The sequence below is a fragment of the Carassius carassius genome, chromosome 2 (genome assembly GCF_963082965.1).
Source record: "Carassius carassius chromosome 2, fCarCar2.1, whole genome shotgun sequence".
NCBI classification, from domain to species: Eukaryota; Metazoa; Chordata; class Actinopteri; order Cypriniformes; family Cyprinidae; genus Carassius; species Carassius carassius.
The window spans coordinates 17,460,289-17,474,686 of NC_081756.1; the positions used below are offsets into that span (position 1 = coordinate 17,460,289).

The following is a 14,398-nucleotide window of genomic DNA, read 5'->3' on the forward strand; positions in this document are numbered from 1 at the left end:
ATTTTTACTATTTCCCTCTGTCACATTCATGGTAATTACTTTTTCCGGTGCTTTGCGACATCTTTTGAACTCAATTTGAACGCAGAACTGTTTATCTGCGCTGACAGACTATTTGATATGAATTTGCATCAGCATTTTGTGAATTGTGATTTGTGAACGCACCTTTTCTGCAATGTCGCGCGTCTTACAGACTGCAATTTACAATCGCAACTTCATTGTGCTATTAATCCTTTCAAGCCGATTTTCAATAAATTGGTCAGCTCCCGACAGCATCGGGTGTTTTATTAATGGTGTTTATTTAAACCAGTCGTCTATTACGATGTCTCTCCATAACAAAAGCAGTTGCATGAATACTAAAGTTTGAAACAAAAATGAAACCATCAACAGAAATAGCCTACTGAACACGTATTACCCTCCATGTTTAAAAATACAAGCACAGCTGTTTAGAGGTTAATGACGTCACATAATTTACCGGTATTTTGGAATGGATGTGTGAATGGAGATTTTCCGGAAAAAAGACGGAATGTTGTTGACTTTGTGAACAGCGCATTTTTGAATTTACCGGTAAAGTCGTTCTGGTAATTTTACGGCAATTTACTCAAAGAGGCTAATATGTCACGGTTTTATTTTTGATTGACAGTATTGGTTGACATGAAGGCTGGTAAGATGGATACAGTGTTAATATTCATTGTGAAGAGAAATTAAAATGAACTTGCATGTTTTTACACACATCTACTCAAAGCTTTCAAAAACTAAAAGTTAAGAATTAAGAATTCTTTTTAACTTTTTTTTTAAGCCGATGAGACCAGATTGTCCACCCATTGTCAAATAAGCCATTACAGGATCACACACACACAAGTTATAAATATAAGAATTATATTTCTGTCAAAACTCGCTGTCCATGAAGCATGTTTTATTAGATGGTACTGGTTTGAAACCTGTGAGAGCCTTTTCACTCAGTAGACAATTTTTTTTTATTAAATAACCACATAAGATGGCATGATGTTTAAAAAAAATACAAAAAAATCTGTAAGGCTTGCTCTCCTCTGTTCAGTTCCCTCTAGTCTATACCATGAAAGTCAATTATCATCACAACTGTGTTCAGCAAAATAAAGTAATGTATAGGAATTAGGAAATTGTTAATTTTCTCTAATTTAATCAGAAGCCAAAACGTGTGAGAAAAATAAGCAAACAATTTTATACACCGCCCGTCCTACATATCCTGTAAAAAACAGTAAAAAATCTTGAACCACCTGCCGGAAGTAATGACGTCACTTTGCTGCTGCAAATGATCACGTGACTTGTGTCAGTTACGACGCTTCGCTCGCAGCAGCAGACCGTGAGATGTGATGTCTGCAGAAGGCTGATTCCGCTCTCACATAGTTTTTCTTCAGTTCCTGACTGTCCGAACATTTTGGACCATTCTACCCACGCTGTCTCATTCACCATCATAATGCTGAATTTCTGTCCTCAGTGTGGCTCAAAGTTACAGGCTGGTTTCAGATTTTGTCCGTCATGTGGAGTGAAACTGCCAGAAGAGCTAACAACAGAAGCTGTAGCTTCACCACATCCTAACTCTGTGTTTTCATCTGTGAGCGCCAAAGAAGGTAAATACAGGGTTCAGTTCGACCTTAAATTTAATCAAGGAATACAGTTCGTTTTGCTTGAAATTCATAAGTAAAGAAGCAGAACAAGGGGACTGAATAAAGTAACCAGACCAAGGCATCTGTAAGGTCATGAGTCATGATGACATACAGTAATGTCTTCATCATAAATTAAATACTTAAATACATTACAACTGTTAAGTGGACCAAATGTTTGCTGGTTTCCCACGATTGGTCTTCAACTGTATTCAATATTGATAATAATAAGAAACGTTTCTTGAGCACCAAATTAACATAATAGCATCATTTCTGAAGGGTCATGTGACTGAAGACTGAAGTGTGGATGCAGAAATTCAGGTTTATAATCACAGGAAAAAATAAGTAAAAAAGTATGCAGTATTAGTTTTTTTAATTTTAGTTGTAGTTCATCAATCAAATACAGCCCGGGTGAGCGTCAAGAGACTTCTTTCAACAGTATAAAAAAATCCAGTCCAAACTTTTGAATGGTAGTCTATGCATAATACTTGTATAGCTATTTATATGGCATCTGACTGCTTTCCTTCTGGCCTCAGTCACTTCTGCTGGAGACTCCTCACATTTTACACTGAATCGGCCTCCTTTGCGTTCAACACGACGGAAGAGCTTGAGTAGCACAGCCACAGAAGCTTACGGTGAGTCTAAGGGTGTTGTGTGTTTCCTTTAAAGAAACAAAGGCTTTGTAGACACACCAGAATTTGTGTGAAAGATGACTGCTTTATTTCAGATCAGAAGTCTCTGCCATATTCTCGAAAACGAAATGCATCTCCTCTGGTTAAATGGGAGGAAGAAGTGTCACAGACAACATCGGCCATAATAGCTCAACCCCCAGGTAGACACAATAAACTCACATTATTACATATATACAACACTGTTATTACATTGAAAGCTGGGGGATTTTGTGTGAAAAAACGTCTGCTTTGTTTCAGATAAGAAGTCATTGACATCTCCACGAAAAAGAAAGACATCCCCAGAGGTTAAGGAACAAGAGGTGAAACAACCTTTTATGGTCACACTTCAAACTCCAGGTAAGATGTTGTGTATTACGAATAAATAATTGATAAGCAGACTTTTAGTGGTTTGGCCTGAAGTTTTTGGTGTGCTGCATTATTTCAGATAAGACGTCTTCAATGTCACCTGGAAAATGCAAGACTTCCCCCCAGGTTAAAGACAATGAGGCGAAGCAAACATCTTCAGTTATTCAAAGCCCATGTAAGATGCACCAATACAGGACAGCCTGCACAATTTATACAAAAAAAAGTTTAATGATCTAAAAGTGCTAACATCACTTTTCTTTATTTTGTTACATACTAAATGGCAAAATGTTGTTATTTTGTGGCTTTTTAGCCAAATGCAAAGCCAAAAAGCGTGTGTGCGCTGTTGAGACTGTTCCGGAGGGTACAGTGGTTTGTGACCAGTCCAGCAAAAAGTGGAAGCTGGTTGAACTTCTGTGGCATACAGAATTAGATCTGACATATGCAGGTAAGATGTTTTTCAATTAAACCTTGCTGTCTTGATTAAGAGATGTGGGTGAATGTATCCATCTATGCATCTTAAATCCATCTTAGATCCTTTTATCATTTTTTGTCAGATGATTGAGATAAAGATAAAAGCAATGCATTAAATGTGGCTTATGAATCTAAATATTGTCTGTCTGATCTATTCTAGTGTGCCAGGCAAATCAGCACACAGACTCAAATGAATGCAAGTACATATTGCGACTGGTGAGTGCTGTTCACATAATGTAACCTGTATGTGTGCACGTGCTTGTGAGGAAGGTCCTGATGACTTTGTGCTCTCTTCCTCAGGGTGCTAAAGAGGGGCTCCTGTTTAATGAACAGAATTTCCATCTGAGAGCAGCCAAACCTGATGCAGGTCAGTCATATTAGCACTTGTAATGAATACATGAAGACCCAGTTTAGTGCATCTACAGGCTTATAACCACAAATTTCTTTTTCTTTGTCAATAGTGGAGAAATGGTTGAAATTGCACAAATGGGACTTCCTTGGGATTCCCTCCTGTGTAGGGTTCGGTCTTCATGAAGCATATAGGTATGTGGGCTTGTATGCTGTAGAAACTTTTATAGAATATTATACTACACTAATATCTGGGCTCAAAGAAATACTAGTTATATTCAGCAAGGATGTTTAATAAAAATGTCAGTGAAGACATTTATAATAATTTATTTCATATAAATGTTTTTTTTTAACTTTCAATTCATCAAAGAATACTGAAAATATCTATAGTACTAACTAAACTTTACTAACTAAATTAGTATATTAAATTGATGTCGAGTAACGGCTGCTGAAAATTCAACCGTGCCATGACATTTTAATCATTTTTTTAAGTATATTAAAGTATATTATAGAGAACAATTTTAAATTCTAATAAGATTTCACAATACTACTGTTTTACTGTATTATTTGATCAAATAAATGCAGGCTTGTTGAGAACAAGAGACTTCTTTCAAAAACATTTGAAAAAATTAGTGAAAAAATTAGTGTCCTCAAAGTTTTGAATGGCCGTGCATATACTGTATAACAATAGATGTCAATACATATTAGTGAGAAAAGCCTCCAAATTAAGAAAATTCAAGACATTACATTTATGTCAGAAAAGTAAATAATTAAACTGAAATTTCAAAAATGGTTTTCGAAGCCAGTATATTATTTTCCTCATCATTGAACAAACTGTACACTTACTGTATTACAGCCAACAGCAATTCATTTAGCAACCGAGCTGTCAGTTTGTCTGATTAAAAACATGCATTTTCCACACCACATCTGTATTATTTTTAGTCTTTGTACATATGTAGACTGGCGTCTTTGTTCATTGATTTGCATTTCACTGATTTTCATAGCCTTGTGTCCCAAGCACAACGTTTAATGATTGTGTGTAAAGATAAATAAGGTTCAATGAGTATAACCTCACTGTGGAATCTAATCATAACCATTTTCACCTCCCTGCAGGTTTTTAGTCTTTCCTAGCATGGGCCAAACTCTACAGACAGTCATGGATGAAGGGAACTGTACTCTGTCTGAGAAAGCTGTTCTACAGCTTGCATTACGACTAGTGAGTTTGCTATTAAATGACTTTACTCTCAGATTTGTTGTTATTTCCCTGTCAAACCCATTCTCAATGAAAAGGCTGTGTGTGTTTTGTAGTTGGATGTACTTGAATTCATTCACGAGAAGGAATATGCCCATGCAGACATCCATGCAGGAAATATTTACATCAACACTAACAGTCACACAGAAGTCAGTAACCATGTCCCTTATGAACTGAATATAAATGCTCTATATATTACTCAAGTATTAAAGTGTTTGCTTGTGTTTTGTAGGTTTTCTTGTCAGGGTTTGGTCATGCATTTAGGTTTTGCCCTAGTGGAAAGCATGTGGAGTACAGACAGGGTAGCCGCACTGCACACCAGGGTGACATCAACTTTATCAGCATGGATTCTCACAAGGGGGCTGGTGAGCATCAGTTGTTTATTGTATCATTTACATTATCCATGTAAGAAAGCAAGTCTAATTTGCATGTCCATGGATGTTTTGCAGGTCCCTCTCGTCGTAGTGACCTGCAGTCTCTGGGTTACTGTATGCTGTTTTGGATGACAGGCTCCCTACCCTGGAGTCACCATTCTCAAACAAGCTCTGCTGTTGCTGCAGAGAAGGAGAGGTCAGTAAAATCACAAAAACACCTTCATCAGGAATGCATTCATGAAAGACCAGGTGTATAAACTGCTTAAACTAGCCTTAGGAGTTATGCTGGACTACACACTAAAAGATTTTTAAAATCTTATAAGATTTTCAAAATATGAGAGACCACAAACATGAGGAAAAAAATCCTAGATTTAACCGTTTTGCTCCTATAGTGTGTGGTGTGCCGCACTCTGACAAAGAGCACACATCACAACAGATTTTCAACATGGGAAATCTCGCAAAACCTTTTAAGACTTGAGAATAAACATCGCAGAAGATAGGCAGGAAGACATTGAGAGGACTGCGTTTATCATGCTTTTGTCTCCTGTCAGCTCACCTTCTGATTGTATATTGTTTAGTTTCACATGATAATATCCAGATCGTACGCGCGTTTTGTCCTCAGATTTCCCCCCACACTTCAGGATTTTATTCAACAGGTTGAATATTTACCATTCATGATTGGGGCACCTCCAATGTTCTTCCAAGCAGATTCATTCAGTCTTAAAACCTCACACCACAGGAAAATCTGACTTGTACTGGTAACCTTCAAGAAACAAACCTTGTGAGCAAAATGTATGATAACTGAGGACCCTAAATATGATGGACCACCTTCCTAAAATATAAAGGGAACAATATATTTGAAGGCTCATAAATACTTTGCACCATAGTGATTAAATAAGAAATGAAGGTTGCTAGTGCACATGAACCATGAGCTTTCACTGGCTTTTCAAGAGAACTTTTTATCCCAGAAAAACTGTCCCTTCATTGAGTGTACTTTTAATCAGTTTAAATACAATCACCTGCATACTGGCTACTTAACCATACACATGCATTTAAAAACAAGAAACATTACTAGCGGATGTAGGATTTTCAAGAATGAAAACATACCACTTTACAGAGGTAAGGTTACATTTTGTGCTTTTATGTTGAAAATGTTTTCTGCCTGCCTACAGGTATATTTCTGATATCCCTGGACTCGTGAGCTGCTGTTACGAACAGAAGAAAGCTTCAGGTGAGCATGCATATTTCTATTCACACTTCATGTGTTCAGTGCTAGTGAAGATGTGTGTGTGTGTGTGTGTGTGTGTGTATATATATATATATATATATATATATATATATATATATCTTTTTTTTTACATTTAGGTGCATTACAAGATTATCTGACTAATGTGATGAGCCTGCAGTATGCTGAGAAACCAGATTACACACTTCTGAAAGCTGGGCTTCATGAGATCTTACAGAAGATGGGCGGGAGTCTGAATGAATCACTGAATTTGCAGGTAACACACATTCCTATATTTAAACTACTATTCCTAAATACTGTCTGCATAGTATGATGCCTTTACATGTTGTTTAGAAGATCCTTTCCAATTTTGAGGACCTGTTTATGGGTATCATGTTAAAGTGTTTTATGGTCAGCAAGACTAGGTAACATAATCCTCCAGTGTCCTCTCATGTATTTAATGCAAAATTGCAATGGCTAACTAGGCAGCTGTAAAAATTAGTTGTTCATGTACAACGTTAAAGTTTGGTAACTTGTATTAATGATCATGACAACAGCATGTTTTTTTAATTACAGGTGAATCCATAATGACGAGTTAGCAGGTGGAATGTGGATTTAATTGTTTTATAGAATCTTTAAGAAAGCTTTTATGTTTTTAAAAGCAACTTTTGTTGCTGTTTTTACAATGATATTGCTTGTGCAGACTTTGCATGTTTTCTCTCATAGATTCAGTTTTAATCACTGAGTTATTAGAATTTTTTAAATACAGTGTTTAAAACATTTAGTTGTAAGGGTGACTGTGTGTGTGTGTGTTTCCTGGTCTTGATAAAACCATTACATTTCATGCCATCGGTGAAGTAAAGTTTTTGTTGTAGGTTTACACTGTGAAAAAGGACATGATCGTGTTATAAGAGGATTTGTTTTTTTTTTCGTATTTTTCTTTTTCATAAGTTGTATTGTACCTTGCTGAAAATAAACAACAGTAACCAAAAATCTACTTATCTTGGTTTATTTTATGATTATTGTTATCGCAAGGGGGCACCAACGATTCAAACATATATGATTGTGGCGGAACTCAAATCGTCAGGTGTATTTTTCTACACGGAACGAAAATAAAACATCAATGTAGGAGGCGCGAAGACTTCAACGCTTCGATAAACTAATTTGTTGTATTTACGCAAGTGAACAGTAACAGATACATACAATGAATCCACCAAAGATAAAACGTCGCCGAATGGCTGAGCTGGAGCCGTGGATCGAGAAACTCATCCAAAACTACGGCCAAAGCCAGTGTGAAACGACTGTGAAAGCAAACGTCGTCGGCGTAAGTGGTTGTTTGTGTGATCATCTCTGTAGAGTGTCGTGTGGGGACTAAAGTGCGGGTGTGTGTCTGTCAGGTGTGTGATATCTCAGACTCGCAGCGGGTGGAGCACACTGATGTCTGTATGCTGTTCATGTCCGATGGGAGCGCTGTCATCCCCGCAGTGCTGAGCGACGCCGCGTGGGAGCGTCTGCAGGAGTGAGGGAGCGATTAAATCTCTGTTATGACCCACTCACTACACACCTGAGCCCCCGAGGCTGCTTTTATCTAACTCCTCTGGATAATGCTGAAATAAGCATGATCTCGCGCTTGAAAGGGCTGTGATCCTCTGCCTTAAAGAAACTGTTGCCTTGACTTTTGCACGTGCATGAGTGAATTTTAAAGAGCAACAGGCACTACTTTCGGTTTTAGTGTATTGATAGTAACTAAATCAAACTCAAACGTGACCGTGTCAGGGTTTTGTTCTGTGTTTCTTCACAGCTTTGAGGAGATGGAGTCTTTCACAGGCCTGCACAATGCTATAGTGTATATACGCAGCTTTGAGCTGAAGTTCGACATGAACCCTGATCTGGTATGTTATGAATGCAATTTTCTTTGTCCCAAGCTCTTTTTAATTTCTGTGCTGATGCTATGATATTGCTAATTGGGAAGATAAAATGTCATGCAAATATAGCCGTGGCCTTATCAAACCAAGCAGCCATTGGATATAGAGAGAGCAGTGTCACACTGAAATATATTTCATAAATATGGTCTATAATTCATACGGTGGCCTAAATTATAATATTGTGCAGTTAAATACTTACTTAAACTACTTTAGAGTGAAAATAATATAACTAATATACCATCAATATTATTATTATACAATTAATATAACTTCATTATTTTTAATGTGGGAGGGGTTGTAAAGCATTTAGCTGAATTTCAGCTTAATATTTACATTTTTGTTTTTTTACTTGTCTGGTCTAGAAAGCTCATGTAAATTCATACTTAATCTTAAAAGTAGTCCTAAAATAAGTCCTGGCTCATGGTTCTAACCTCTTTCTTACATACTGTCTGCTCTTGTAGTGTACTGTTCAAATAAAGTTGCAAAAAAAAAAGAGGAATGTTTTTCAAGTCAGAAACATTTTTAAATTGTGTTCAGGTGCAGTCACATTGAACATTTTTGCAGGTGAAATCCAGTCATTTCAATAGGAATGTGTATAGTTGGGATCTCATGGATTCACCATATTGACCAACAGAAAGCTTCTGGGTTTAAACATGACTTGTGTGAGCTGTGCTTCATACAAAGCACAAGATTGATAATGGACCTTTTTGCCAAACTTTATGGCTGCACCTTTAAACACATGCTTGTGTGGTTCATAACTTTTTTTTTTTTTTCAGGCATCTTGCCAGTTTTACTTAAAAGTCAATCAAATGAACACCATATGCATCGCCTCAAAGCACCAACACCCCCCCAGCTGGCAAGTCATCAATCTCTCTAAGCGTGCACAATGTCATTATAAATTAACCTTTATTAATCTAATTATCTTTCACTATCTTCCAGTACAACTCTCCCATCAGTCAGAGATCAGATCATAAAAACATGGAGGTGTGTTGACCTTATTTATAGTATGTGTGAACCCATACATCTCACACACATGTACAGTGTGGTTTTCAGATGATGTAGTAGTGTTAATTGTATTGCTCTCTTTCAGATCCTGCAGGGAGGGTTCAGTAAGTTCAGGCTCTGGTAAGTATCACACACACTCTTTCTCTTTGTGTTTCTTCAAATAACTTGCACACACACCTCTTGCATTGAATGCATGTAATTTGGACTCTTAATTTCGTTTGTAAAGCGAAGACACATTCCGCTTCACAGAAATTATAAAGCTCTGCATTATGTTCCTAATTTACCAGGGGTCTCACTCTCATCTCTGTTGGACGTGTGGCACAATGACATTATAATAAATATTGTGAATGATGCAACGGAGAAAATAACCATGTCTGCAACATATTGTCCAAGTGTGGCGACACCTACTCACTGGCACAGAGAGAGGCTTCACTGGAGGGTAAAGCTGCTTCCTTGGCAACTTAAAGGCACCAGCTGTGGACCAGACAAATTATCATTTTGTCTGGGTTTGTGTGTGTGTTTTCCAGGGACAGGAGCAGTTCATTGTCACCGTGCCTTTTCTTCTCATCCCGGAGGAACAGAGGGAGCTGATGACAGATGATCCCAGTACTGTCTGCTGTCTAATTAATTGCTTTTTTCATGACAACCCTTTGGGCTCTCTACAAGATTTCATGCATGTGGCGCATATATGTGCATATATGTTTTTGTCTCATGTACATCAGTGTGCGCAGTTGCAGATAATGAGAGTGAGACACCAAATGACCTGGCCCCGCCCCCTGTAGAATCACATCCAACCAGCGCGTCGAGTGCAAACCAAACAGTGGCCACACAGGACGGTTTAAGTGGCTCATGTCCAAATGAAGGACAGTCTTCTCCTGAACACACAAGACCAGGTGAGATTTTACAAAAGAAAGTCAGAGCTGTTCCAAGTAGATGATGTGTTAATAAACCCATCCCTCCATCTCCCAGAGGTTTTATGTGGGACGGGGGAGCTGTCTGGGGATGGAGAGAGCCCATGGGATATGTTCACACAAGAGCCGGCTCTATTAGGGAGATGTTCCACCTCAGACTCAAATGGTAATTTCCTGTTTATACAGATATTTATTACAATAACAGGGCATCGTTGTAATTGGGCACTAATCATTTCAATCATTTCTGTTATGAATCGAACCCAGAACAAGAAAGTCAATCGCTTTTAAGGGATGTCCCCCCATTGCCTATAGCAACAAGCACCCAAGCCCAACTCTCCAAGCAGATCTCAGGAGCGACGTCAAAGGACGGCATTACGCTCAGTCAGAGACCAAAACCGACCCAGTTTAGTCCGTCCCACTCGAGCGATAATTCTTTAAGAGACCCCAGTCAGCAGCAAGACAAAGAGCGTGCGCTGAGTCCTCCCTCGTGGCTCGTCCTTAATACAGCTCCACCCTCTGAACAGAGGCCCCTAGCGTCTCCACCTGCCGCTCCGAAGCCCTCAGCTTCTCCACCCACCACAGCCAGGAAAGTGAGTTTAAGTGATATTAATTATATTTTGCTGTGTCTGAGCAGGGCAGTGTGACTGACTTGTGTAAAATATGCTTAATGCTCTCTGTGGGACTAACCAAATTAAGAATATATTTAATCCTAATCTATTTTTGTATTGCATCAGAAATGTTGCTACATTGTCCCAGCTTCCTTGTTGCAGGTGCACTCAGATGGAATGCCTTTTTCCTATTTGTATCATCCAGAGCGTCAGGTTGCCACAGCCCTTGGTCATTTCCAGTGAGTATGATGTGTTCCCCACTGAGACATGCTGATTATAATATACTTCTAATGTGATGGGCAAATTCCGATTAGCTGAGAACTTTGTTTCACAGTTTTGAACTTATTACCGACTCCTAATTTTCCCCAAAAAAAAATATATATACACACACACACACACACACACACAGCAGGTATAGAAAATAATTACCCCCCTTTAATATAATCACATTTAGTTGTTGTTTTATCCAGCTGTATTTACTCAATTTCAACTTGTAACATCCAAGTGAAAGATATAACACCAACATAACAGAAAAAAATTTACAAATAAAAAAACAGAATCACTGAGTTGGAAAAAGGATCTCCACCTTTTGCTTTAATTACAGCCTTAAGTTTGTTTGGATATGTCTCTACTAACTTTGCACATCTAGACTTTGCAATATTCGCCCACTCTTCTTTGTAGAACTGCTCAGGTTCAGTTAAATGTGATGTGAGCATTTGTGGACTTCAGTCTTCAAGTCATTATCAAGTTATTCAAGGCCAGATAATTAAATCTATAAGGTGTGTTTAGGCAAAGCTCAGTCATGACTGCATGTGGCCTTTCTTGAGGAGTGATTTATCTTTCCTTGCAGCCCTCCCATCCAAGCCGCATTTGTGGAGAATTTGTGATGTTGTCACATGCACACAATGACCTCTCTTTGTCATAAATTCCTGCAACTGCTTCAGAGTTGCTGGTCGCCTCTCTGTCCAGTTTCCTCCTGGCTCTTTCATCAGTTTGGAGAGACGTCCTGATCCAAGGAGGGTCTGTGTTGTACCAAATATCTTCCACTTCTTAATAATAGACTTTACTGTGCTTCTAGGCATTGATAAATCCTTTTTTTGTATCCATCTCCTGACTTGTGCCTGTCCACAACTTCATCCCAGAGATCTTTTGACATTACCTTACCACCCACAGTTGATTGTGTGCTTCATATGCACTACCAAGGACTGAAATGCTCCAGGAAAGCTCTTTTTTTCATGTTGAGCTGATCAAAATGACTACAGCTGATCACAGTTGAAAGTGAAATGGCTTTGTGTGCCATTGAGAAGGTGATAAGCTACATTTGATTGAGTTTACAACTCATTTTTAGGAGAGGGGTGATCCTTTTTCCTTTCCAACTCCGTGATTATTGTTGTTGTTTTTTCTGACAAGTTGGTGTTATATCTTTCACTTGGATATTATAAGTTGCATTGAGTAGATAGATACAGCTGGATAAAACTAAAACTGCTAGTGTACATATAATAAAGCTTTGTAGGTATGAAATGTGAACACCAGATCAGCATCGGAGAAAAAGAAAAAAGATAGCAGTGTTATTTAGACAGTGGATATAAGTGTGTAATACTAGCGATATAATATGAAGGGTAAAACCAATCATCTGGGAATTAAGCCATTGTCTTTAAACTAACCACTGTAACATATTTCCCCGATGTCCAAGGTCTATTAATTGGTTGTTGCTGGTGTCTACCTATGTGTGTGTGTCTAGAATCCCAGGGCATCTGATCCAATGGGCGGTGTGTTATCTGGGGACCTCTGACTGTGGAGATGTCAGTGCTGAAGCTGGTTCATAAGCAAATGACATGATGTTCAGTTTTTTTTACATTTAAATATTAGTCCATATGTAGTCTAAAAAATATATATATTTTCTATAAAACGGATGGATGCTGGATCTTGAGTGTAAAGTAATTCCGTTATTATAATAAATGTTATTATTCAAATACTTTGACCTGTTTCACAGTTTGCATTATTTAATCACAATTTTACTTGCGTAACCATGTTTATCTCTTTTAAGCCATGGTATTAATGCTTTTTACCCAACAGAAACTTTCATTTGTCACAAAGAAATGACTAAATGTGGGCATGTTGCCAAAACACTAGGGATCAAATTTTGATATAAAACCACTTATCTATAATATATATAGATCAGTGTATAAAACAGGGTGAAGATGGAGATTTGCTTTATATAATGATAATTAATATTAAGTTATACATCTGAAAATGTGAAGATAGTCTATTCATCATGAGCAGCCTACATGTATCTGTATGTTTGTGTGTGTGTGTGTGTGTGTATATATATATATATATATATATATATATATACACAGTCATGGCCAAAACTTTTGAGAATTACATAAATATTAGTTTTCAAAACGTTTGCTGTGAAAAAAATCTTTGTTTCAGTTGTTTCTGTGATGTACTGAAATATAATTACAAGCACTTCATACGTTTCAAAGGCTTTTATCGACAATTACATGACATTTATGCAAAGAGTCAGTATTTGTAGTGTTGGCCCTTCTTTTTCAGGACCTCTGCAATTCGACTGGGCGTGCTCTCAATCAACTTCTGGGCCAAATCCTGACTGATAGCAACCCATTCTTTCATAATCACTTTTTGGAGTTTGTCAGAATTTGTGGGTTTTTGTTTGTCCACCCGCCTCTTGAGGATTGACCACAAGTTCTCAATGGGATTCAGATCTGGGGAGTTTCCAGGCCATGGACCCAAAATTTCAACATTCTGGTCCCCGAGCCACTTAGTTATCACTTTTGCCTTATGGCACGGTGCTCCATCGTGCTGGAAAATGCATTGTTCTTCACCAAACTGTTGTTGGATTGTTGGAAGAAGTTGCTGTTGGAGGGTGTTTTGGTACCATTCCTTATTCATGGCTGTGTTTTTGGGCAGAATTGTGAGTGAGCCCACTCCCTTGGATGAGAAGCAACCCCACACATGAATGGTGTCAGGATGCTTTACTGTTGGCATGACACAGGACTGATGGTAGCGCTCACCTTTTCTTCTCCGGACAAGCCTTTTTCCAGATGCCCCAAACAATCGGAAAGGGGCTTCATCGGGTAATATGACTTTGCCCCAGTCCTCAGCAGTCCATTCACTATACTTTCTGCAGAAGATCAATCTGTCCCTGATGTTTTTTGGAGAGAAGTGGCTTCTTTGCTGCCCTTCTTGACACCAGGCCATCTTCCAAAAGTCTTGGCCTCACTGTGCGTGCAGATGCGCTCACACCTGCCTGCTGCCATTCCTGAGCAAGCTCTGCACTGGTGGCACTCCGATCCCGCAGCTGAACCCTCTTTAGGAGACGATCCTGGCGCTTGCTGGACTTTCTTGGATGCCTTGAAGCCTTCTTTACAAGAATTGAACCTCTTTTCTTGAAGTTCTTGATGATCCTATAAATTGTTGATTTAGGTGCAATCTTAGTAGCCACAATATCCTTGCCTGTGAAGCCATTTTTATGCACCGCAATGAAGGCTGCACGCGTTTCTTTGCAGGTCACCATGGTTAACAATGGAAGAACAATGATTTCAAGCATCACCCTCCTTTTAACTTGTCAAGTCTGC

The 14,398-nt window shown here is 38.4% G+C and overlaps 2 protein-coding genes across 2 annotated transcripts; both read left to right on the forward strand.

Annotated features, from left to right (window-relative positions):
• The first annotated feature begins 1,403 nt into the window (after nucleotides 1-1,403).
• Nucleotides 1,404-7,154, forward strand: LOC132104738 (inactive serine/threonine-protein kinase VRK3-like). The gene is made up of 16 exons (XM_059510292.1): nucleotides 1,404-1,607; nucleotides 2,177-2,275; nucleotides 2,368-2,472; nucleotides 2,570-2,668; nucleotides 2,757-2,852; nucleotides 2,988-3,122; nucleotides 3,309-3,364; nucleotides 3,449-3,515; nucleotides 3,610-3,691; nucleotides 4,610-4,712; nucleotides 4,805-4,897; nucleotides 4,981-5,113; nucleotides 5,198-5,318; nucleotides 6,295-6,353; nucleotides 6,488-6,624; nucleotides 6,924-7,154. The coding sequence occupies exons 1-16, from the start codon at nucleotides 1,454-1,456 to the stop codon at nucleotides 6,933-6,935; spliced, it is 1,551 nt and encodes a 516-aa protein (XP_059366275.1). The 5' UTR covers nucleotides 1,404-1,453; the 3' UTR covers nucleotides 6,936-7,154.
• Nucleotides 7,155-7,413: 259 nt separating this feature from the next.
• acd (ACD shelterin complex subunit and telomerase recruitment factor) lies at nucleotides 7,414-12,774 on the forward strand. The gene is made up of 13 exons (XM_059510302.1): nucleotides 7,414-7,671; nucleotides 7,745-7,866; nucleotides 8,149-8,239; nucleotides 9,049-9,128; nucleotides 9,212-9,256; nucleotides 9,363-9,397; nucleotides 9,565-9,716; nucleotides 9,805-9,883; nucleotides 10,000-10,170; nucleotides 10,247-10,354; nucleotides 10,453-10,778; nucleotides 10,959-11,035; nucleotides 12,538-12,774. Exons 1-13 carry the CDS (start codon nucleotides 7,552-7,554, stop codon nucleotides 12,620-12,622), a joined length of 1,491 nt encoding a protein of 496 aa, XP_059366285.1. The 5' UTR covers nucleotides 7,414-7,551; the 3' UTR covers nucleotides 12,623-12,774.
• Nucleotides 12,775-14,398: the final 1,624 nt, after the last annotated feature.

What these genes read in the sequence shown, in the direction of transcription:
- acd (XM_059510302.1), top strand. Translation starts at nt 7,552, where the DNA reads ATGAATCCACCAAAGATAAAACGTCGCCGAATGGCTGAGCTGGAGCCG. An exon ending in TCCTGAACACACAAGACCAG is followed by an intron (nt 10,171 to 10,246) that starts GTGAGATTTTAC and finishes TCCATCTCCCAG; the next exon opens with AGGTTTTATGTGGGACGGGG. An exon ending in CACCCACCACAGCCAGGAAA is followed by an intron (nt 10,779 to 10,958) that starts GTGAGTTTAAGT and finishes TCCTTGTTGCAG; the next exon opens with GTGCACTCAGATGGAATGCC.
- LOC132104738 (XM_059510292.1), top strand. Translation starts at nt 1,454, where the DNA reads ATGCTGAATTTCTGTCCTCAGTGTGGCTCAAAGTTACAGGCTGGTTTC. An exon ending in CACAGCCACAGAAGCTTACG is followed by an intron (nt 2,276 to 2,367) that starts GTGAGTCTAAGG and finishes GCTTTATTTCAG; the next exon opens with ATCAGAAGTCTCTGCCATAT. An exon ending in TTCAGTTATTCAAAGCCCAT is followed by an intron (nt 2,853 to 2,987) that starts GTAAGATGCACC and finishes GTGGCTTTTTAG; the next exon opens with CCAAATGCAAAGCCAAAAAG.